Genomic DNA, 23,891 nt, shown 5'->3' on the forward strand with positions numbered 1-23,891 from the left:
TATATGTCTAGTATATTATAGGCCCTTACTAAATAATGATTTATGGAATGAATGAATGAATACATGCATGCATGCATGCATGCCTGGCTTTGTTCCTTGCTAACTCTGTGACCTTGAACATCTTAGTATCTCTGAGCCTCAGTTTCCAGGTCTTTAAAATGGACATGGTTATAGAGGTTTACATGTTAAATTAGACAATGCATGTAAGTTCTTTGCATGGTGACCAGCACAGTTAAAGTTCTCAATAATGATGATTGACCTTAGATAGTTATTATTTAGACCAACAAATTCAAATAGAATGTACTAAAGAAAATGAGAGAGGTGTGCAAAGGGCTGTCCTGTTGAGAAATGACAGAGGTTCTGACCGGGCCAGGTAGTAGGAATCAGGAAAGCGTCTCAGGAGGGGTAGCCTTTGAGCTGGGCCTCTGGGTTGGGCAGGATCTCAGTAGGTCAGTACTGATTTTATAGAACGGTGGTGCAGGAAAAAGGAACAAGCGTGAGCAAAGAGGCAGAGAGTTCAGGGACTGGTCAGGCTTGCTTCAGGGATTGGGGTGGGGACAAAGTCCTCTTTCTTGACCTTGGTGGTATGTATCTTACAATCATCTATTGAGTAAACCCATTACATTAGTGTTGTTTCCTGTATTCATGTTTTGTTTTTTAAAAAAAGAAAAAACCATACACACACTTAAAATAAGAAAGGAAGAGGTATTGGATACAATCAGATGGAAGTTCACCGTCTGCCTTCTGCCAGCTCTCTGACCTTTGGCAAGTTATTCAACCTCTCCCAGCCTTCGTTTCCTTATCTGGAAAGGAAATTGTAATAGCACTTAGCTCCTAGCATGTGCTGGCCATTTAGTAAAAGAATGCATGTCATCCACACCCAGACCCTTGTAAGATCTGTCAGTGTGAGTTGGTGGTCCTAGAAAGAAGCGGACTTGGGTATCAGAAGCCCTGAATGCTGTCTCCACCTCTGTCCACCTCTCCCCCTGACTTGCTTTGTGATCTTGGCAGAGTCCTTTCTCTGAGGTCTGATACCTCCTGATTCTCCTGAAAATCCCATCTCTGGTAAGAACTGTAGCTGATATTGGTAGGCTGCTTGCTGGGACCTGGGGTGCTCTGGGCTGAGCCCGCCCATACTTGTGTTACCTTCAAACACGCGGTGCACCCAGTGGCCCTGGGAAACAGCAGGCAGTGAGAGGTGTGGAAACCCCGATGTTTCCCAAGCCTGCCCGTGGCAGGTGATAATGCACCGGAGACACAAGGCCGAGACAGTAAATTGCTTTCTGGTGTTTTATGTAGGGGAAATGGCGCTGCTTTTACTCTTCTAGGCTTGGGCTGCATCCTGTAAGCTTTGTTTGCCTCTATTGCCTTCACCAGGTCATGTGGGCTTAAAGAACAGACAAGTGGAGGGTAATTACCTGGGAAGGGTTCCCTGCCTCTCTAAGGGTCACTTTTCCTAGCCGGTGTCCTACACAATCCTGCTTCCTTGGGAGCAGAAGAGAGATGACAAACTCCTGATTTTTTGACTGAACTGAGAGGAGAAATCAAGGCAGATGAATCAAGGGTTGCTGCTCCCTGAAGTATCTGGAGGTGGGAATATGAGTTTATAAGAAAATGTAAAATGTAACAATTCATTGAGCACCCTGACATCTACCAGGAACTCACATTCAATCTGCCTTGAATTCCCAGGAAGATTCCGTCTAAAGGTCCACTTCAACTGACAAATCCTTTTGTATTAGACACCCCACCCCAGAGTGTCCCAAGGAGTTGCTTGGCCAGAATCTCTTTCATCTTAAAAAACTGAACCTCTGTATCCATCAAACACCAACTCCCCATTCCTGTTTCCCCCAGCTGCTGCAACCATCACTAGACTTTCTATAATAAGCTCTAAATAAATGTGCTTGACATTTCTATAAATGTGCTCTTAGAACCACACAGTATGTCTTTTATGACTGGCTATTTTACTTAGTACAATGTCCTCTAGGTTCATTTTTGTTGTAGCAAGGATCAGAATTTCCTTCCTTTCTGAGGTTATATTTCATTATAAGAATAGACCATATTTTGTTTATTCATTCTTCTGTTGATGGACCCTTGGGTTGCTTCCACCTGTTGAATAATGCCACTGTGAACACGATCAGTTTCTCCTTAAAATCGTCCATTAATCCTATATGCCAATGGTAGTGTAGTTGTTCTGATGGGCTGGGGTACTAACAGTCAGCTTCTCTTTTAACACCCATACCCTGGGCTCAGAAACTGGGGAGATAGACATGTAGCTGTGGAGCTTGGGCAAAGGACAGGAACAGAGTCTTATCTGAAAAACATGGGTGGACAGGGTGCCTGGGTGGTGAAGTGGGTTCAGTGTCCGACTCTTGATTTCAGCTCAGGTCTTGATCACAGGGTCGTGAGATCAACCCCTGTGTCGGGCTCCACACTCAGTGGGGAGTCTGCTTGAGATTCTCTCTCCCCCTCTTCCTCTGTCCCTACCCACTAAAAATCATGGGTGATAATAATAGTTCCTTCCTGACCAGGTTCCCATAAGGTTTAAATGAGACTATGCATAACAAACTCTCTCAGCTTCCATAGATGTAGCTCTCATTTCCCAAGTTTACAGATAAGGCGGTGGTGGGAGAGAAGCCTTCCAGGCAAAGGCACAGCCTAGGTCCCTGAGGGCAAAGCAGGCAGCCTTGCATGGGGCACGACATGTGCTGGGGGTACAAGCAATGGAGAAGAAGGTGTGCTGGCAAATGCCATGGGAGGTCGCTCTCGGAGGCAGCAGGGCCCTCACCCAAATAAGGACTTAGGGCCCCCATATTCATTTATTAGCTCTGATCATTTTCTTGTAGAACCCTTGGGATTTTCTAGATATAAGATCCTATCATCTGCAAATTGAAAAGTTTGACTTCTTCCTTTCAAGTCCGCGTGACTTTATTGCCTTCCCATGCCTAATTGCTGGTCTGCACTTAACTTCATTTATTTCAACTAGGCGAGAACCAGGCCTGGCTGGGGTCAGAGAGAGGGACAGACACCCCTTTGGAGGGCTGATCAGATGTAGCCATGTAAGTGCCAGCACCGATCTCTCAAGCTCCACTGTGATATGAGCTCCCAGGCTAATGAGCAGAGGGGAGAACACTGGGAAATGCTTTTCTACAGCCCTCATAGCTGGAGCATATTTCTAGAGAATTCGGTAACTGTTTATTGTGCAGCTCCCTGGTTCTTGGGGCTGAGGACACAGAGATGACTCAGACTTAAATTTGGCACCTACAGTCTAATGAAAAGTCTGGTCAGTAATTAAGAAATTACAACCCAGCTTGACAGGGGTTATAACTGAGATCTGTACAAAGTTCAGAAAAGCCCTAGAGAAGGAAGCCAATGGACTCTGTCTCGTGGAACTGAGAAAGTGTTAGAGGAAGTGACATCAGAGCTGGTTGTAAATAATTAATTGAATATGTTGTCAGGCTGAGAGGGAAGAAACAGGCAGCCCCCGTAGAGGCAACAGCATTTGGAAAGGTACGGGGATGCTTGAGAGCCAGGTTTATGGAGGCAACGTGGAATTGCAGGAGAGGAGGCCACACAGGAAATTGGGTACATCCCAATGGAAAAGGCTCTTGTGTGAGGTCAAAGGTTTTAATATGCCACTGCTGGTCCCTGTCCCTGTCTCTCAGTTTCCAGAGTGCAATCTGTTTTTGAATGCTTGTCTCTTGGGCTTCTCTTGTGCTGATTGGAGTAATTTATGAGTAAAGAAAACATCAGGAAAGCAAAGTGGATTTCTGTTAAAAATGCAAGTTGACTTCAACAGGTCAGAAAGATTGGAGTGTGGATGGGAGAAAGGTAGAGTAGAAGGGCAGACTACAGTTTTTGAGAAGAGAAGAGGAGATTCAATGGCAGGCAGATGATCCAGGAAGTGGCACAGTAGGGTAATAGATGGGACAAGAGGTGCTTTAGGATTTTTTTTTTTTTTTTTTGCCTTTTTAAGAGTCTTCAGAAGAGGTTTAAGTTATTTCCCATTTGTTTTCTTCCTGGATGTTAGAGTTGAATTTCTTCTGAATATAGTACCATGGTTAGACTGGGTACAAAACAGCCCCGTTTCATTTGGGTTATCCTTGTATTACACATAGGAGGATTACCCAGTGTATCCAATTGTGGCCAGACAGCCATGGCAAGCCATTAGAGTTTCCGTAAGAGAAAGAGGTGATTGGAGGCGTGGTTTTTTAGAAAGATTATCTGGCTGCTGCATGTAGGATGGGCCGAGGGCACCCAGATCAGAATCAGGATGACCAATTTGGAAACTGTTAAAACAGTGGAACAGAGAGCGAAATAAGTCAATCAGAGAAAGACAATTATCATATGATCTCTCTTATATGAGGAATTTGAGAGGCAGGGTGAGGGGTTGTAGGGGGTAGGGAAGGAAAAAATGAAACAAGGTGGGACCGGGAGGAAGACAAACCGTAAGAGACTCTTAATCTCATGAAACAAATTGAGGGTTGCTGGGGGTTGGGGGGGGTAGGGATACGGGTGGCTGGGTTATGGACTTTGGGAGGGTATGTTCTATGGTGAGTACTGTGAAATGTGTAAGCCTGATGATTCACAGACCTGTAGCCCTGGGGCAAATAATACATTATAAGTTTAAAAAAAAAAAGTGGAGGAGAGATATTATCAAAGTCTGAACCAGAACAGCAATGGCACAAATTGTTATTATCTCTGCTTTTCAGTAATCTGTGGTACAAATCTTAAAGCAGCTCTGAATATGAGAAGGCAGCAACTGGGAAGGAAGTTCTCTTTAAGTGTGAGGTAGTTCAGATCTTAATCATATCCTAAGGCCTTTGACTTTCTTTGTGTAAATACACACCCAGAAGGAAGTTTATTTAAGTAGCACAGGGTTTCTCCTGTGAGACTCACCTGAGTCGGCCACCTGTGAGATTCACCAGTAACTTCTGCAGTGCTTGGAGAGATCTAGACAGGACCACTTTCTTTTTGCTCAGTTCACTCACTCCTACCCTCCAGGAACTTTCTCTCTGGGAATTTATATAGTCTGTCCTTACATTTGCTGAAGGAAGCAGCCAGGAGGAAGGTTTGCTGTCAGCCACTGGGGAGATGATTGCTGTTGGTACTGGCCAATTAACCAGCAGGACAGAAAGTTCTTGGACGAACAAGGACACAGCCCCAGCTTTCCCAAAGGCACATTGGAACAGGGGGAGAAGTGAGAGTCTTACTCATGTTTTCATCTCCAGCAGCGTGGCCTAGCATAACACCTGGTACTGCATTATTGCTTAATTAATAGTTCCTGAATATATTAATGAATTAGCATAGCATGAAACCCTAAAAATGGTCATGTTGGGTCAGGACTGTGATGTGTTAGAGTAAGAATTCATCCATTCACTCATTCTTCATTTACTGAGCTCCTCCTACCATTCAGCTTTGGTTAAGCAATGGTTCACAGTCTTGGCTGGATCTGGAGAGTTTTCAAAAATCCTGATAATCAGACCACACTTCACAACAAGAAAATCAGAATCTTGTCTAAGGGTGGGAGCCAGACATTAGTATTTTTCTTTATTTTTTTAAAAGATTTATTTATTATTTATCTATTTGAGAAAGAGTGAGAGAGAGAGAGCCCAAATGGGGGCAGAGAGAGAGGGACAAGCAGACTCCCCACTCAGCAGGGAGCCTGATGTAAGTCTTGATTTCAGGACTCTGGAATCATAACTTGATCTTGGGGTCATGAGATAGAGCCCCCCATCAGATTCCTCGCTCAGCATGGAGTCTGCTTGAGGTTCTTTCTCTCCCTCTCAAATAAATAAAAAGATCTTAAAGGAAAAATAGAGATATGGAAACAATACTGTGGGAACCCAGAGGAAGGAATTCTTAGATGTGGCTAAAGGATATAGGAAAGCTTCGAAGAAGAAGGAAATTTTAAGATGAGTTTTGTGTGATAAGTAGAAATTCAGGGGTGCCTGGCTGATTCAGTCAGAAGAGCATGCGACTCTTCATCCTCTAGTTCCTTTGTCCTTCCATATAAATTTTAGAATGGTCTCCTTCATATCTACAAGACACCTTGCTGAGATTTGGGCATTAATTGCATTAAATCTGTACATCAGTTTGGGGAGAGTTGACACATCTACTAAGCCAAATCTTCTACTCTGTGAACACCGTGTATCTCCTCATTTATTTAGATCTTTTATTTCTTTCATCAGCATTTTGTAGTTTTCAGCATACAAGTCTTGCTGGGTTGACATTTCTTTCCCTTTGGATTCTGAAAATCTTATGTCACTTCCTTCTCATCTCCACATTTTCTGATGAGAAATCTGTTGTCATTCTCATTATAGTAAAGTGTTTTTCTTTGGCTACTTTCAAGATTTTTTTCCTTTAGTTTTCCAAAGTTTAACTATTATGTATCCTGGTGTGGGTTTCGAGAGGCAGTTATCCTGTTTGAGGTTCACCCAGCTTCTTGATGAAGGTTTATGTCTCTTACCAAATTTAGGAAGTTTTCTTCAAGTGCCTTTTCATATGTATACTCTTTCTTGTCAACTTCCAGGACTATGCCTACATGAGTGTTAAGTCTTTTGTTATATAGTCCTACAGATCTCTGGGACTTTTTTTTTTAGCTTCCAGTCTGTTTTCCTTCTGATGTTCAGATTGGGTCATTTTTTAAAATTTTTTTATTTTTTATAAACATATATTTTTATTGGGTCATTTTTATTGTCCTATCTTCCAGGACAATAGGTAATTGTCCTATCTTCGAGGACAATAGGTAATTTCTATTGTCCTATCTTCCAGTTCACTAATTTTTTTTCTCTCTTCCTCCATCTTGATGTTGAACCCAACCACTGAGTTTTTATTTTAATTACCAGATGTTTTGGTTCTAAAATTTCCATTTTGGTTCGTTTTTCTTCTGTTTCTTTTCCCAGACTTTCTATTTTCTCATTTGTTTCAAGGATGTTCCCATATGCACAATGAAGCATTTTTATGATGGTTACTTTAAGTGTTTGTTGCATCATCCTAGCATCCCTGTCATTTTGACATTGGTATCTATTGATTGCTTTAAGAAAAATTCTGTATGAGCTCTTCCCAGTATTTTATATGAGAAATGATTTTCAACTGAAATGTGTGTGTTTTAGGTGGGCATTTGAGACTCTGTATCAAATTTAAGTCTTCTGTTTTATCTGGTGTTATGGGACACTGCTCTGGCAGGGGAAGCAGGAGGCAGTGAGAAGAGGGTATGCCATCTCATTACTTCCAGGTGGGGGTAGAAGTCCAGATTCCCTGATCAGCTTCTGTGATACCTGAAGGGGAATGGGTCTTTATTACTCATGAGCATGAACAAGTTCTGGCTCCCTCCCAGGCCTCCAGGAATAACTCCCTGGCTGGGAGGGATAGAGGTGCATCCTTACTGCTCCCCATGTGGCCTCCACTGACTCTGGGGGGTGGGCTGCAGGGCTGATCTCTACCTGATGAGGATGAAAGTCCTTCTTAAGGACAGTAGGGACACGTCCCCAGCAAGAGAGTCACATCACCTTGTAGTCTGACAACGGTGAACATCTTGGCTCCCCTCAGCCTCTGCTGGCCAGGATGGGAATGGGACTCTAGTGTTTTCTGTGGTGTTTGACTGCAAGTAGACCAATTTTAGTCTAGAAGTTTTCTATTTTGCTATGCTTCTCCTTTCCTGGTCCTTTGGCTAGACACAGCAGGCTTTGGGGGGGGGCTTTTTTAAATTTATCTGTTTTGTTTATTTATCTGTGCCCATTGGCATTTCTGATCTGCCATCCTTTGTGGCTCAAAGTCTCAGATATATATGGCCAAACAAAAACCCAGGGAACTAACACTGTGTCATTCTTTGGGTTCAGGGATCCCTAGCTGGTCTGCCTTTGCCTCTCTGCCTTTTAGAGTTGTCTTATGTTTATTTTAAATATAATGTTCAGGGTTTTTTTTTTTTTTTAATTGTACTTAACAGAAAAATAGGGAAAAGTACCTGTACTCAGTCTTCCCTGAAATAGATGTCACAGGTAGTCAAGGTTGAGAACCATTGGTATAGGCCATGAGTTCCATGAGCAATGGGGTTGTGTCTATTTTTCACCTAGCATAGCATCTGTGCCTGATGCCTCAATAAGGAGTTTTGAATGGGTGGATTGGTGGAAAGAAGAGAAGATGGATGGATGAATGGATGGATGGATGGATGGATGGATGGATGGATGGATAAGTAAATGCATATGAGAATGCAACGAGCCGCCAGACTGATTCACACCCACCTATGCTAGTGTACACGTATAACCTCAGTCTAGAGACGAGCCTGGCCCAGTACCAGTAGGAGGCTTGGCCAGCAGGTGGCGCTGAAGAGCCCCCGGTATGGTGCTGGCATGGCTGCTGCACAATCAGGCAGGGGGTCCCTTGACTGAAAGAGACAGATATTAAAGAAACTCCCAATTATCTAGGAGTTTTCTCTTCTAAACATCTCATTTGCCTCTCCTTTATCTTCTGCCAGCTCTTTTATTTACTTCAATATCATACATAATTCTTTTTTTTCTCAAGAAGGAAACAGGCTGGATAACTTTGTTCTTTGAAAGTACCTTTCTCAAGGCTTAATCTCCAGGACTTGGAACAAAAATAAAACATTATTCATTGTGTCCTGAAGTGATACGTGTGTGTATGCTGGGCCTGGTGTTGTGTACAGTGTCCTTGTCTAATGTTAGCACAAATGTTCATAGTACCAATGCCATGAAATGTTTATTTAAAGCATGTATTTACTTCTATCTCTTTCTTACTATAGTGAAAAGGTGGGTGGGTTAGGGCAGGTGGTCTGAAGCCCCTTAAATAGCCTAGAAGGCAGGTATCACTTGGGCTATTAAGGGACTTATTCTTCAGTCATCTTTGGATCTTAGTGCAGGGCACCAAAAAGTATATAAACTCCAGAGACCTCTGTTTCCTCATCATTAAAATAGGGGCAAAAAATGATTCCTTTATCATAACCTGCACTGCGATGATTCAGTGAAGCAACATGGAAACCCTTGCAGCCCAATGCTGGTATGTCATAGGAAGCCCCTTTGAAATACTACTTTTTCTTCCCATTCATTGCTTTTCAATATCAGAGGGTAAGCGAGAATGGAGCTGGGCTTTTTCTGCTTCTTTTGTTTGACATTTAGTGATAATTATGCTTTGGCTTCCCATTCCTGGCCTAATTTCAAAATCCCAGCCTGTCATACCAGTGGTGGGGCTTGGAAAGAGCAAGAGCCAATAAACAAACCCAAAGTCTTAAGCCAAATTATAAAATGAGAGAGGATCATGGATGCACAGGAGGAAAGAGTTGATATAGCTAAGTTTTGTCCACTCTACTGCCTAAGGATTAAGAAGTTGCAATGTCACATCGCAGTGTGCCTCCCACTCTAAGAAACCATTTTATCTAAAACCGTAGTTCCAGCTAAAGCTGTCTTTCTGCTAAGCAACTATTTTGCTTATGATATTGCTAATTATGACATTGCTAATGACACTAGAATCATGTAATTGATCCTGTTTTTCCTCTTTGCTGTGGCTCCTGGGAAGCTCAGAGTCAAAATTGTGACCCAACTCCAGTGATTCTCTAGGATCTACCCTTAGTTTAATCCTTATCTACCTAACACCCCTTTATTTCCCTTAAAAAAATTCTGGTGCCTGGTAAGTATTTTAGAAAGCAATACTAGTGTACCAAAACAAGTTTTTAAAACAGACAGAAGTCTGGAAACCTAAAAAGCCTCTTGCTTGGACCACCAAATTTCTTTCTTTTTTTTTTTTTTTTTTGAATTTTATTTATTTATCTGTCAGAGAGAGCATAAGCACAAGCAAGGGGGTGTGGAAGAGGGAGAAGCAGGCTCCCCTGCTGAGCGTGGAATCAGATTCGGGACTCATCCCAGAAGCCTGGGATCATGACCTGAGCCTAAGGCAGACACTTAACTGACTGAGCCTCCCAGGCGTCCCTGAATTTATTTTTAATCAACTTTTTTGATATATTATCTATATACCACAAAATTCACCCATTCTGAGTAAATCATATAATTCAATTATTTTTAGTAAATGTCCAGAGTGTATAATCATCATCAGAATTCAATTTTAGAACATTGCCATCACTCCCAAAGACTCCTTCCTGTTTCCACCCCCAGTCTCAGACAACCACTAATCCACTTTCTGTCTCTATGGATCTTCTATCCTGGACTTTTCCTGTAAGTGGAATCATACAATATGTTGCCTTTTGTGTGTAGTTGCTTTTACTTGCATGATGTTTTTGTAGTTCATCCATGCCGTATTTTGATTATCCATTCACCAGTTGATGAATATCTGGGTTGTTTCCACGTTTTGGCTATTTTTATAATACTAGAGACATTCACATACAAATTTTTATGTGGATGAGCATCTTCCATTGTCTTGAGTAGATATCTAGGTAAGAATCACTGGTTATCATGGTAACTCCATTTAACTGTTTGAGGAACTGCCCGATTTTTCCACAGTGGCTGCACCATTTTTCATTCCCACCAGCACTATAGGAGTGTTCTAATTTCTCAACATTCTCATTAACGCTTATTATTGTCTGTCTTTTAAAAGTATAGTCAACCAGTGGGTGTGAAGTGGTATCTCAGTGTGGTTTTGATTTGCATTTTCCTGATGACTAATGATGTTGAACATCTTTTTATGAGTTTCTGAGCCATTCTTATACTCTCTTGGGTAAAATGTCTATTCAGATCCATTGCCAATTTTTAAATTGGGTTTTTTGTCTTATTACTATTGAGTTGGAAGAGTTATTTATACATTCTGCGTCCATCAGATGTATGATCCAGCAGATACATGAGGTACAAATGTTTTCTCCCATTCTATAGCTTCTTACTCTCTTACTGGTGCCTTTTGAAACACAGGAGTTTTAAATTTTGACAAAGTCTAACTTAATTTTCTCCTTTATGGGTTATGCCTTTGGTATTATATCTGAGAAGTCTTCAGCTAACTCAAGATTTCAAAGCTTTTCTCCTGTGATTTCTTCTGATAGTTTTAAGATGCTTAGCTGTTACATTTAGTACTATTGTCAATTTTGAGTTGTGAGGGGGAGAGGTCTAGATTCATCTTTGCACAGGGAGAGATCAGTTATTCCAGCACAGGTCATGACATTTGTTCCCTGCCTTGTTACAACCTTTCCTCTGCTTCAGGGCATCTGCATATGAGCACCACTGCCCCTCAATGGTAGCCACAATCCCTCCCCTTTCTTGTCACTTCAGTTCATGAGACCAATAGACTGTCTTGGCTGCACAACCCCTATCCCAGTTTTCTAGAAGAAAGAATGCAACTTAGCCCTTCTAGCTCAGATGACATCCTACAGTCCAATCACATTATTAGAGTTCACGTTTACATGGTATAAATTTGGCTGCCAGTATCTACTCCTAGATGGATGATGGTTCCCCGAGAAGGAAGCTTGTGAATTGGGCAGCTACCCCAAAAGGGGTCTATTCTAGGGTCATTATCTTGTATCAGCACTCCAGATTCCCTGTGAACTAGCTTGACATTTCCAGCTCGGGGCTCACAGGTCACATTCTCAAAATTTGTTATTGCTTGACCTGTTTTCAAGTGTTCAAGAAAACAAATGAAAAAAACTAAATAAGGGATATTTTATTTATTTTTAAAAAATATTTTATTTATTTATTTGAGAGAAAGTGGTGGGGGGAAGACAGAGGGAGAGGGAAAGGGAGAGGCAGGCTCCTTGCTGAACAAGGAGCCTGATGCCAACCTCAATCCCAGGACCCCTGGGATCCTCAGATGCTTAACCAACTGAACCACCCTGGGGCTGCAATAAGTGACATTTTAAAACTAAAAGATTCCATGTAAACATCCAGCTTTTATGCTTCATTTTTAAAACAGGCAGATCTGGGCCTGCAGCCGTTGGTGGCATCTGAGCAAGAGTTGTCCTCTTCAGACAGAATGTGCTCTCCAGGTTGCCCCAGTCCCCACCATTTCCTCTTCCTCCAGACACAGAGTCCCTGTTCTTACTAACTTTCCCTTCCTGACTCTTTAGACATTTAAATGTGCACCTCCACCCCCAGAAAAAATCTTCAGGGCCACTCTCTCCCCACAAGGTCATCTACCTCTTGCATCTTACCCAGAGGCTAATTCTCAACCCAGCACTGCCCTACATTCAAAATCAGGCATGTTCCTACAGCACCAGGTTTATAACAGGATTTTGCTATTTGCAGTCTGCTCTCTGCACCACAGCCAGTGGCAGTGATAAGCCTGGATGTTTTATGGAAATTATACCTTGGCGACACTCAATGGGAATATGCAATATTTGGGGTACTTTCATGCATGGCACCTCACTCTTAGAATTGGAGCGAAGAAACTAATGTTCAGACTGAACTGACTAAGATAAACATCCAATGCAAATGAGTCTCAGAGGGTAGAACAGTTTGGAATGAGGAGTGGTGGGTGAGGCAATTTAGAATGTATCAAGAAAGGAATCCCAAACTCTCACGCTTCACTAAAGAAAATAAAAGATGTGCTAAGAATGTGGAAGACCTTTCCTTAAAATTTTTTCCCCAATGGAATAAATCTATTTTATCTTGTTTTTTAAAAATGAATGCAGTTAGTTCTTATTTTCCCCTGTTATAAAACAAAGATGCTCTTATTGTTGATATCTTGGGAAATGCCAAAGATAATAAACATCACCCACCACCCATAGGAAACCACTGTTAATATAACCTGAGACTCACCCTTATACTAAACCTAATAACAGAATGGACATCATCCAGGATAAACAGCATCTGTAAATTTAATTTCATTGTAAGCATTTTTCCATACTACTAATGGTGGTCCATAAATGTGATTATCAGTGACTTCATGATATTCCATTCTGTAACTATCCCATAATATGTTTAGTTCCCAGATGTTAGATTTCTTTTCTTTTATTGGCTATCTTAAATGATGTTGCGGTAAGCATCCTTGTGCATAAATCTATATTCATGTTTTGGATTACCATGAGAGAAATTTTCAACAGTAAAGTTTCCAGGAAAAAATAGAAAAGTCAAATGAAGGTTATCAATATTCATCAATAGCATAAATCTTACCCTGATTTTTGTTGATGTAGGCATCTTTGTGAAAAATAAGCCCATGCTTTCCTTTTTTTTTAAAAAAAAAGACTTTTATTTATTTATTTACAGAGATGACAAGGAGGCAGAGAGGCGGGCGGGCAAGGGGTGGGGGGCCCAATTCGGGCCTTGATCCCAGGACCTGAGATCATGACCTGAGCTGAAGGCAGAGGCTTAACCCACTGAGCCACCCAGGCGCCCCAAGCCCATGCTTTCTGCAGTTGGATTCTTCCTCCTGCGTTTCCTGCTACTCTTCATTCATGTCTTGCTTTTCAGAGCCCATCCAACAAATGTCCATTGAGCATCCCTCATGTACCTGCATGGCACCAGCATGGGACAATGGTGGTGGAGGAAAAGGGGTGGCCCTGCTGTAAAGAAGGGGGTGTCTCCTTGATGGTAATTGGTGTCTCACGTTGGAAACAGAAATAGTAGACACTTTCCGTGCCCCTCAGTGGGTACTCCCTGTTTAGTTAGGGACAATCAGCTGAAGAAAGAATGATAAGCTCGGTGTTATCAAGGGGTGTTAGAGGCATTGTGGGGATGCAGAGGGAGAGCAACTAAGAGTTTCCAGGCAAAGGGTGCTCCATACAGGGAAACATCACAAGCAAAAGCATAGAGGTATAAAAGAGCTTTCTGACACCTTATCCCCTGATGCCTTCCCAGATTCCTCATTCCAACAATTCCCTCCCAATTCCTCACACTCAGCTCTGTACTTTTTAAATTTTTTAAATTTTATTTTATTTATTTGTTAGAGAGAGAGAGAGAGATCACAAGTAGGCAGAGAGGCAGGCAGAGAGAAAGGGGGAAGCAGGCTCTCCACTGAGCAGAGAGCCCAATGCAGGGCTCGATCCCAGAACCTTGAGATCATGACCTGAGCTGAAGGCAGAGGCACCCCTCAGCTCTATACTTTTATTCTTTTTTTCTTCATCCTTAAATTTCTCTTCTTTCCTCCTGGTGAACTTTTACTCATCCTTTGAAGCGCAGCTCACACATCACTCCTTCTCCAATGTTCTTCTTGACATCTGCACTCTACCTTGAGAGAGGCTGTCCCTCCTTCCTCTGTCCTGTCACCTGCTTTGATCTTACTTCAGTCATCATATTTGTGCAGGTTACATTCTAGAATTTTTTTTAATTTTTTGATGCTGTTCCTTTATCTTTTGTCTTTATTCTCATGTTAATGGACAAATTCCTTGAAGTCAGGGACTGTGTATCAATTAGGATTTGGTTTGGCTGTGTGTGATAGAAAACCTAACCTATCCCAGAGAGGGAGAGCCCTCAGGTTTCTCCCCTGAGAAACCTGACTGGTTTGGCAGCTTTGCAGTCATCAGAGACCTCAGCTCCATCCAAATTGCTGCTTCTCATTTTGTGGCCCTTCCTCATGGTCCCAAGAAGGCTGCGTAAGCCCTATTCGTCCTACTACCATTCCAGCCAGCTAAAAGAATGAAGGGCCAAAGAAAATAATCTATCAAGACAATTCATTGCATTGTTAGATAACATCTACCCTTTTTTACCTTGAGCAGAAAGCTGTATTCTTTGGCAGTTCAAGGTGTTTATTCTTCAGTTAGACCATAGATCTAAACTAAGGATCATTTTTGGCTCCCAATGGATATCTGGCAATGTCTAGAGATATTTTTGGTTGTCACGACTGGGAAGAGGGGGAGGATGCTACTGGCACCTAGCAAGCAGAGACCAGGGATACTGTGAAACAGCCAACAATGCACAGAACAGTTTATCAGTGTCTTCCTAGCTGTGTGACCCTGAGTTGGTTACTTCACCTCTCTGAGTCTGAGCTGACCGTTTCCTCATCTGTACTTTGGAGATCATCATAAGACCTCCCTATGGGCTTGTGGGAGACATTTAATAACTAATATCTGAAACGCTTGGCTTGGCTTGGCTCCCTACAATCTTAGCTGCTCCAGTCAGCATTCCCAAGGAACTGGAAGAGATGTGGACTACCTTTGTTTACTTGCTGCCACATAGGCCTGATTGGATTAGACTATTTGTAATCATGCTGGAAAAAGTCCCACTGCAGCTAATGGTTTTGGAATGGAGCCATTGCTTTAATTCAAAAATGATGGCTTGCTTGTGCACACAAACCTCTTTAGAGAAAAGGGATTCATTTCTGCTTGTCACCCGGTCCTCATTACCTGGGGAATTAGCAGAGCTTTTCCACCCCAACTGCCTCAGAGGACCCTCTCAGCAGCCTAGGGAGGGAGATAATGATGTTTCCCTACTTTACAGGTAAGAAAATTGGAGGTGTGGCTGTTTATCCAAGCTCCACACAGCCTATCAAGTGGCAGAGCTAGGAGGAGAACCCTCTCCTTCCTCTCCTGCTTCTCAAAGGACACAGAGCTCTAAAGGATTTATAGGCACCCACCTTTCTTTTCCAATTGTCCTGTCCGAAGTGCCTCCTTGAGCTTCTGTTCTCTTCTCAAAGAACAGCCCATTGCCTTCACCTTTTCTGTAGGCTTGACCTTGATCCCAGAGAGAGCCCCTCAGAACCCTCTGGGGTTTGGGCAGACTGAAGGGTGCATGGCCTGTGTAGCATGAGGGTACAGTGAGGATCCATGTCCCCACACAATCCCACACTCAACTTGACGTCCCTTTGGCATTTGTAGAGAAAAAACTATTCAGTGATCTGCATTTTAAAATGCATATCCCTGAGGGAGGTGAGAGTACCTTACATTAGTTATCTCACCAGTCAGGGCATGTTCGGGATTGGGTATAAGGGCCAGAGAGCAGGAGTGGCATACAGCAGCCACACAGACTCTTGCTCAAGAGGGCCCCTGTCTCCGTTTCATGTTCTGCTGTTGCCATCTTGAAATTCTTAATGATTGTTTAATTTTTAATTTTAAACTGGGCTCCGCAAATCACGTAGCCAGTCCTGAGTGGGACAGGAGGTCACAGGAGGCAGCAGCCAAGATGGGTCTGCAGGCAGCAGAAGGGTGCTGCGGTTGCCTTTCTAGGAATCCTCCCCAATTCCATAGCTTCAGAGGGCAAAAGTGGATTCTCTTGCTTCTGAAGCAGATCACTGAGCTGAAGGGAACCTTTTACCGGTAAATATCTATTGAGTGAGTAAGTTCTTTTTTTTTTTTTTTTAAAGATTTTATTTATTTACTTGACAGAGATCACAAGTAGGCAGAGAGAGAGAAGGAAGCAGGCTCCCCACTGAGCAGAGAGCCCGATGCGGGGCTTGACCCCAGGACCCTGGAATCATGATCTAGGCTGAAGGCAGAGGCTTTAACCCACTGAGCCACCCAGGCGCCCCTGAATAAGTAAGTTCTGAATGGAGATGCTTTGTGGCACCTGCCTCTCCCTCACTCACTCATCCATTTGACAAATATGTATTGATCTTTAGCTTTTATGTTTATGCAAACTAACATGTCTAAGCTACGAAGGAGAACATGTGATAAAGAACTAAGCTTACAGTGATAGGTGAGGAAGATAAACGTATATGTGCTACGTTAATTTTCCCCAACGTCTTCCTAGGAAAATTACTGATAAAATAGAAAAGTTGCTCACAGACCTGTATCCCTGGGAATAAAAATACATGTTTATTAAAAAATTAAAAATTAAAAAAAAATAGAAAAGTTGGAAGCATTGTACAGAAAACACCTATATATCTACCACCAAGGTTAGGAATTAACATTTTGCTCTTTCTGCTTTATTTTATGTCTGTTCCTTTATCCCTTCTAACCAACCATCCATCTAATTCTTTGATTCATTTCAAAGCTGTAGACCTCATAGATTTTACCTCTAAACGCTTAATATGCTACAGTAATTTTTAGTTCAGTAATCTCAATTCAATCATCACAACTTTTCTTTTTAGTCAAAAAGGGAAAAAATCAATGATTTTTTAAATCAAAAAATCATTTTCTGTCACATTGTTGAATGACAAATAGTATACACACAGTGAAAAGAGATTCTCTGTGTGCAATGAGAAATGTGGAAAGAGAACTTTCTTCAAGGCAACAGAGGGTTGCAGAGGGTGGTTGGAGCTACCTTGAAAATACCCACCTGTAGGAGTGTTTGGGGAACTGCTTCTGTCTTTGTCCCAACCAAAATCCAAAATAAAACTGAGATGAACCTCCCTAGCCTCTTTCCTCCTTCCTGTGGTGCCTGTGGACAATTCCAAGGGGTGTGAGTTTGGTCAGGGCTGAAGGTGAAGCTACGAGGTCCTGATTCAGGATGTAAAGGTAGAGAAGGAGAAGGCTAAAGCTGTAGATCTGGGGCCTATTATCCTCACAAAGCTGATGGCTGAGGCTGACAGGGGTGAGTGGGGAAGGCAGGCAGGCAGACAGCAGAGAGTGACAAGAGCAGAGAGCAGGGCTGGGTCACAAGAGAAGGTGAGGCTGTTCAGAGGAGGCACACTCGAAGAACCTGGATTGTTGCTCTGATGGGCAGTTCTGAGCTGGAGGAGAATATGGAAAAATACCCAAAACAAAACTCTAAACAGGATACCTGGAAAAGCCTTTAGAGATCACCCACACCGCCTTTCACATTTGACCCGTGAGAAAATGCAGGCTGAGAGATCACTCAGAATGTCAGTGGCAGAGCTGGGGCAAAATCAGTGCTGCTCACGTGGTGCTTTTATAAGAGTAACTCGAGGATTCCTCCCAGAAGGATCAAATGCCTTAGGGCCTACCTTTTTATCTTTAAGAAATCATACAAATTTATTTTTCATCTCAAGAATTTATCTGGCTTTGTCCTAACATGGAAGTAGTTTGCTTTTGCTAAGTTATTAAGAGAGATTTACACTCTGTTAGGGCTTCTCAGTTTTCTTCAAACTAGAGTACCATATCCAGCCTAGACCAGTCAGAATGGAGTCCATCTTCCCAGAACACGTGCAACATGGGACTTATACAAACTTTGTCCTGCTTTTGCCCAGCTGCCTTACTAGAATGTAAACTTGAGGAGGGCAGAGATTTTTTGTTTTATTCACTGCTATATTCCCAGTGCCCAGAATGATGCTGGGAGTTCACTAAATAGTCATTGAATGGATGAAGAATTGAATGACTAAGGAAGAAGGGTATATAGACTGTAGGTAACTAGCAGTATCTACTGCCTTAAACAGCATACAACCCCAGTTAGATCAACTTGATGGTCCCAAGTGACTCTACTGATCTCCAAGGCTCTGACCTTAATCCTTGTGTCTTTCTTCTCAGGGAGGGAGCCACAGCTGAAGGCTGCTCTCGTGCCAATGACCCTTCCCAATTCTTCCTGCACCTTCGAAGACAAGATGTGCGAGGGGAATAAGACCACCATAGCCAGCCCCCAACTGATGCCCCTGGTGGTGGTCCTGAGTGCCATCTCCTTGGTCACAGTGGCACTCAACCTGCTGGTCCTGTATGCTGTGCGGAGCGAGCGGAAGCTGCACACTGTGGGCAACCTGTACATTGTCAGCCTCTCCGTGGCAGACCTAATCGTAGGGGCTGTCGTCATGCCCATGAACATCCTCTACCTCCTCATGTCCAGGTGGTCCTGGGGCCAGCCTCTATGCCTCTTTTGGCTTTCCATGGACTACGTGGCCAGCACAGCATCCATTTTCAGTGTCTTCATCTTGTGCATTGATCGCTATCGCTCTGTCCAGCAGCCCCTCAGATACCTGAAGTATCGTACCAAGACCCGAGCATCAGCCACCATCTTGGGGGCCTGGTTTCTCTCCTTCCTGTGGATTATTCCTATTCTGGGATGGCATCACTTTATGTCACAGTCCTCGGGACACCAGGAAGACAAGTGTGAGACAGACTTCTATGATGTCACCTGGTTCAAGATCATGACTGCCATCATCAACTTCTATTTACCTACCTTGCTCATGCTCTGGTTCTACGCCAAGATCTACAAGGCTGTACGACAGCACTGTCAGCACAGAGAGCTCATCAATGGATCCCTCCCTTCCTTCTCTGACATAAAGATGAAGCCAGAGAATCCCAAGGCAGGGCCCAAGAAATCAGGGAAGGAGTCTCCCTGGGAGGTTCTGAAAAGGAAATCAAAAGATGCCAGTGGTGAGCCTGTCTTGAAGCCACCATCCCAAGACCCAGAAGAGATGAAATCCCCAGGTGTGTTCAGCCGAGAGGAGGACAGAGAAGTAGACAAACTTCCGTGCTTTCCCCTTAACATTGTGCAGGTGCAGACTGAGGCAGAGGGGAGTGGCAGGAGTTATGTAGCTATTGACCAGAGCCAGGGCCCACTCGGGATGGATGAACAGAGCGTGAACATGCATGGGGCCAATGAGATATCAGAGGATCAGATCATCGGTGATAGCCAGTCCTTCTCTCGGACAGACTCAGACACCCCCACAGAGTCAGCATCAGGGAAAGGTAAACCTAGAAGTGCATCTAGCACAGGCCTGGATTATATCAAGTTCACTTGGAAGAGGCTCCGTTCACATTCAAGACAGTATGTGTCTGGTCTGCACATGAACCGAGAACGGAAGGCCGCCAAACAATTGGGTTTTATTATGGCGGCCTTCATCCTTTGCTGGATTCCTTACTTCATCTTCTTCATGGTCATTGCCTTCTGCAAGAGCTGTTGCAATGAACGTGTGCACATGTTCACCATCTGGCTGGGCTATATCAACTCCACGCTGAACCCCCTCATTTACCCCTTGTGCAATGAAAACTTCAAGAAGACATTCAAGAAAATTCTGCACATTCGTTCCTAAGGGAGGCAACCAAAATGATGTTTCTGAAGAAAATGGAGGATGAAGACCTGTGAGTTGCCAGGCACCTGGGCTTTCTGGAGTCAAAAGACTAGTCTTAAGGACTAGGTAACTTGGAAAGTTCTAAGGGACTGTTGGCAGAATAGCAGATGGCGGAGGTGGTCAGCAGACAGTGTACGCTGAGTAAAGAGCAGGATATTTCCAGGAGAATCAGATCTGGATGAGTTCTCCTGCTCCTCAGGAAATGTGGGAGCCTGCCTCAGACTCTCATTGTAATTCAAGCTTGAAGACTGGAATTAATTGGAAACTGAAGGGACATGTAGAGAGAGTTTCGCTGCTGAATCAGACGGAACTCTCAAGCCTTCCTGGAATGGAGTTATAGGACTGTGCAGAGACCTTACATATGCAGATTGATGCTGTCCCTTCCAGGGGTCACCTTGATAGGCATGACAGCAATTCCATTGTGACTGTCACTTCTCAGAACATCTCTCCTCTGAGCCCCTTCTGCAGCTTTCTGCAGTACCTGTGTCTGAACCAAGTTGGAAATTCTGCCTTATTATTTCTCTTTCACACACACATCTTAGAGTTGGTAGGAAATTATGCAGCTTGTACATTCATTGTTTTCAACTCCCAATTCCTTTTGACTAGTAACAAAATAATGATAAAAGCTACCCTCAAAAGAAAGAGGAATGGGGTATTTTTTAAATGGTTGCACAATAAAAACAAACAAAAAAATGGGAATGGGGAGAAGAAAGCCGTATTTCTTGAAGGCTGGGTCATGCTTATCTCACTGAGGCTCTATGACACTCCACAGCAGGAGGATGGTGTTATTGAGGAGCAAGTTGAGGTGTGGTGAGGTGAAATAAGGTGCCCGACATCACACAGTTAGAATGAAAACCCAGTGGGGTTCCAGCTTGTTGTCACATGTTACCTCCAAAAGGCAAAAATTTGTCCTGTTAAGTATACAAGACACACACACACACACACACACTTCCTGAAAGTGGTGGCAGTTCCAAAAAGATGTGTTGAGAGAAGGAATGGCTGACGTAGACTATGCCCGAGGCTGCAGAAAGTGGTACTTGAGGGCATAGTGTGCATTTTTATCTGTGAGTTCTGTGTTTGTTGAAGAAAAGTTGTCATGTTCTTTTATAGTCACACTTCTTCAGTAAAAACTAGCAAAGTCATGGGAACATCCAGTTTTCCTTGGGGTTTATATTGCAATCTGGTTGTGATTTATATTTTAAAACTTAATGCCAAACTGTCATATATGTAGCAAAATGGAGTGCGTGCACAAGCTGGTATTTTGTCTCTTGTGTTCCTGTTTGCATGATCTGTTAGAATGACAGATTTTTACCTACCTAAAATATGATATTTGAAACTATACTGAGTTTGATTTATTTAATTCTACCTTCCTGGGTCTCTTCGACTGAGAAGATATATTGAAACGTACTGTCAGATATTATATAGGGTTTCTCTTTGGTTTCTGGTTACCTTTGTAAATGTCTTTAGGAAAGAACTTACTTTTTATAACAAGCTTCATTCTCAGCTTGGCATCTCCCAAAACTCCTCTTGCTTAAAACTGGGAGAGTGAAAGAGACTTTTATGCTGGGTTTAAAAGCTGCAGTTGGTCTGTTCCCAAGTCAAAAAACATTTCCCAAATGCCCATTATTTATGTTGATAAATGGTTGAGGCAACTAGTGAAGAAGACAAATGTTTATGAGCTCTGGTTTTGGGTTGAAGAGACCTGGATTTGAGTCTGACAAGAACAAGAAATGGTCAATATAAATTGTCAGAGCATTAAAAAATGAGGCCCATGCATTACTGAATGCAGTGTTTATGGTGCCTGCTGAGTGTCCTGTACACAGTGGGGACTCATATGTAGTTTTAAAACATGCTGAAGATACTGTGTGCCAGACCCCATACTTTACCACTATTATCCACTTTAACCTAAAACCAATATCATGAGGGAGAGTTCCGTGATTTTACAACTAGGCAAACTGAGGCACAGAGAGAAACTGGGGAAAGGGAAAGTAGAAAGTGGGGGACAGAAAGAGCATAAACCAAGTGGCATAATATTACTACACTCAAGAAAAATCTACATTCAAGAACATATTCTGTATTAATGTATTCAGAAGTTAAATATATTCAAAAGAAGAATAAACCATCCTTAGCTTTTGATAAATAGAAATTCCTTCAAATGATTCTCTGAAGACCACATGAAAAGCAGTCAATTACCACATCACATAAATCTTTAAAAGATTGTGAAACTATTCTATCTAACAGAGATTGCTATAGATCTTAGAAGTTGGTAATGTTAATAAAGTGTTCATTCAGAAAATCCATTAGTCTGCAGATTGGCCATTTGATGAATTGGCCATTTGGCTACTTGGCTTATAGAAAATTGCTGGTATCTCTTTTGAAAATGAGCATTCCAGAGGTAGATTTCAGTCCTAACACAGGGTGAAAAGGATGCTGTGGCTATTCTGGCTGGGGTGCATTCTAAGTCCTGGGAAGAAATAATGCTGTTAAGATTTAATTTGCCAACATGTCTTCACACAGTCTCTTGTCAAAGCCAAGGCATGTGGTTCCCATTGTGGGGAGATGTGCTCTCCTCAACTGAACTGCAAGTCAAATGATGAAGGTGGATTGATCTGAATCGCTGTGGTCTTGGTTAAGTGTCATGGGCTTCATTGCCTTGCTGTGTCTGAGAATATTCTCTGCCTTTTTGAGAGTCCTGATCTTGAATCTTTCGTGATGCTCCATCATCTTTGTGCCCCAAGGCATGAGCATCAACTCAAAAGTCCAAAGCTTAGAGGAAAGAATCATCCTGTGTCTACCTCTGCTGCAATGAACTCTGAAGGGAGGTGGGGGCCAGATGGCGGATGTGGTACAAACATGCCTGGAAGACCAACAATTCCCAGAGAAGCAGAGACATTGTGAGCTGGGCAGAAACTCCCAAAAGGTGTTAATTATAAGGATCTGTAAGTCCAGCAGAGAAAACAAGCTTGTAAAGAACTAACTTAAATGCAAGCTCATATATGCCTAATAGAGGGAAGCCTAGAGGTAGGTGGGTGTCATTCTACTGGGTATTTTAAAAACCAGCTTTGTTACATTCAATATATACAGTAAAATGAACCTATTTAAAAATGTAGAGGTCAGTGAGTTTTGACATATGTATACACCCATGTCATCTCCATCTCAATCAAGATACAGAACATTTCTGTCAACCCAGAAAGTTCCTCATGCCCCCGCTATGTCCCAGGCAACCATTGATCTAACTTCTAATCATTACAGATTAGTTTTGTTGATTCTAGAACTTTGCATAAATGTAATTACATTATATATATATATATTCTTTTTTTCATTTGTGTCTAAGATTTATCCACATTTCAATGGGTTTATCATCATCATCATCATTATTATGATTGAAATATAGTTGACATGCTTTCAGTTGTCCATATATTGATTTGACAGTTTTATGCATTATCCAATGTTCACCACAGTAAGTCACCATACAACATGATTATATTATTGACTATATTCCCTGTGCTGTACTTTTCATCTCCAAGACTTATTTTACAACTGGAATTTTGTACCTCTTAGTCCCTTTCACCCTGCCACCCCCTCCCTTCTGGCAACCACCAGTTTGTCTCTGTATTTATGAATCTGTTTCTGTTTTGTTTGTTGAGTTGATTAGTTTTTTAAGAATCCATATATAAGTGAAATAATATAGTATTTGTCATTCTCTGTCTGACTTACTTTACTTAGCATAGTAGGTCTTTCCTAGATCTTTCCATGTTGTTACAAATAGCAAGATTTCATTAACTTTTTACAACTTAGAAATCGTCCACTGTATCTTCTTTATCCTTTCATCTATCAGTGGGTACTTGGACTGCTTTCATATATGTTGGCTGTTGTAAATATAGGGGTACATGTATCTTTTCAGATTACTGTTTTTGTTTTCTTTGGGTAAATAACCAATAGTTAAATTACTGGATCACATGGTATTTCTATTTTTAATTTTTTTTGAGGAACTGCCTTACTGTTTTCCACAGTAGTTGCACCAATTTATATTCCCACCAACAGTGCACAAATATTCCCTTTTTTCCACATCTTCATCAACCCTTGTTATTTCTTGTTTGTTTTTTTCT

At 42.3% G+C, this 23,891-nt stretch overlaps 1 protein-coding gene across 4 annotated transcripts in view; it reads left to right on the forward strand.

Moving 5' to 3' along the window:
- HRH1 (histamine receptor H1) overlaps positions 1 to 21,123 on the forward strand; it is a 73,749-nt gene extending 52,626 nt beyond the window's left edge. For 2 of the 4 annotated variants that reach the window (XM_059387902.1, XM_059387903.1), the window contains one exon: positions 18,245 to 21,123. In XM_059387902.1, coding sequence (XP_059243885.1) covers positions 18,245 to 19,743 — 1,499 coding nt within the window. In that variant the 3' untranslated portion in view covers positions 19,744 to 21,123. Of the gene's footprint in view, positions 1 to 3,471; positions 3,508 to 16,266; positions 16,355 to 18,244 lie in introns of those variants that run through there. The other 2 variants (XM_059387905.1, XM_059387904.1) reach the window with 2 other exon arrangements.
- The last annotated feature ends 2,768 nt before the right edge of the window (positions 21,124 to 23,891 follow it).

Source organism: Mustela nigripes, chromosome 2 (genome assembly GCF_022355385.1).
Source record: "Mustela nigripes isolate SB6536 chromosome 2, MUSNIG.SB6536, whole genome shotgun sequence".
In the NCBI taxonomy this organism is placed as follows: Eukaryota; Metazoa; Chordata; class Mammalia; order Carnivora; family Mustelidae; genus Mustela; species Mustela nigripes.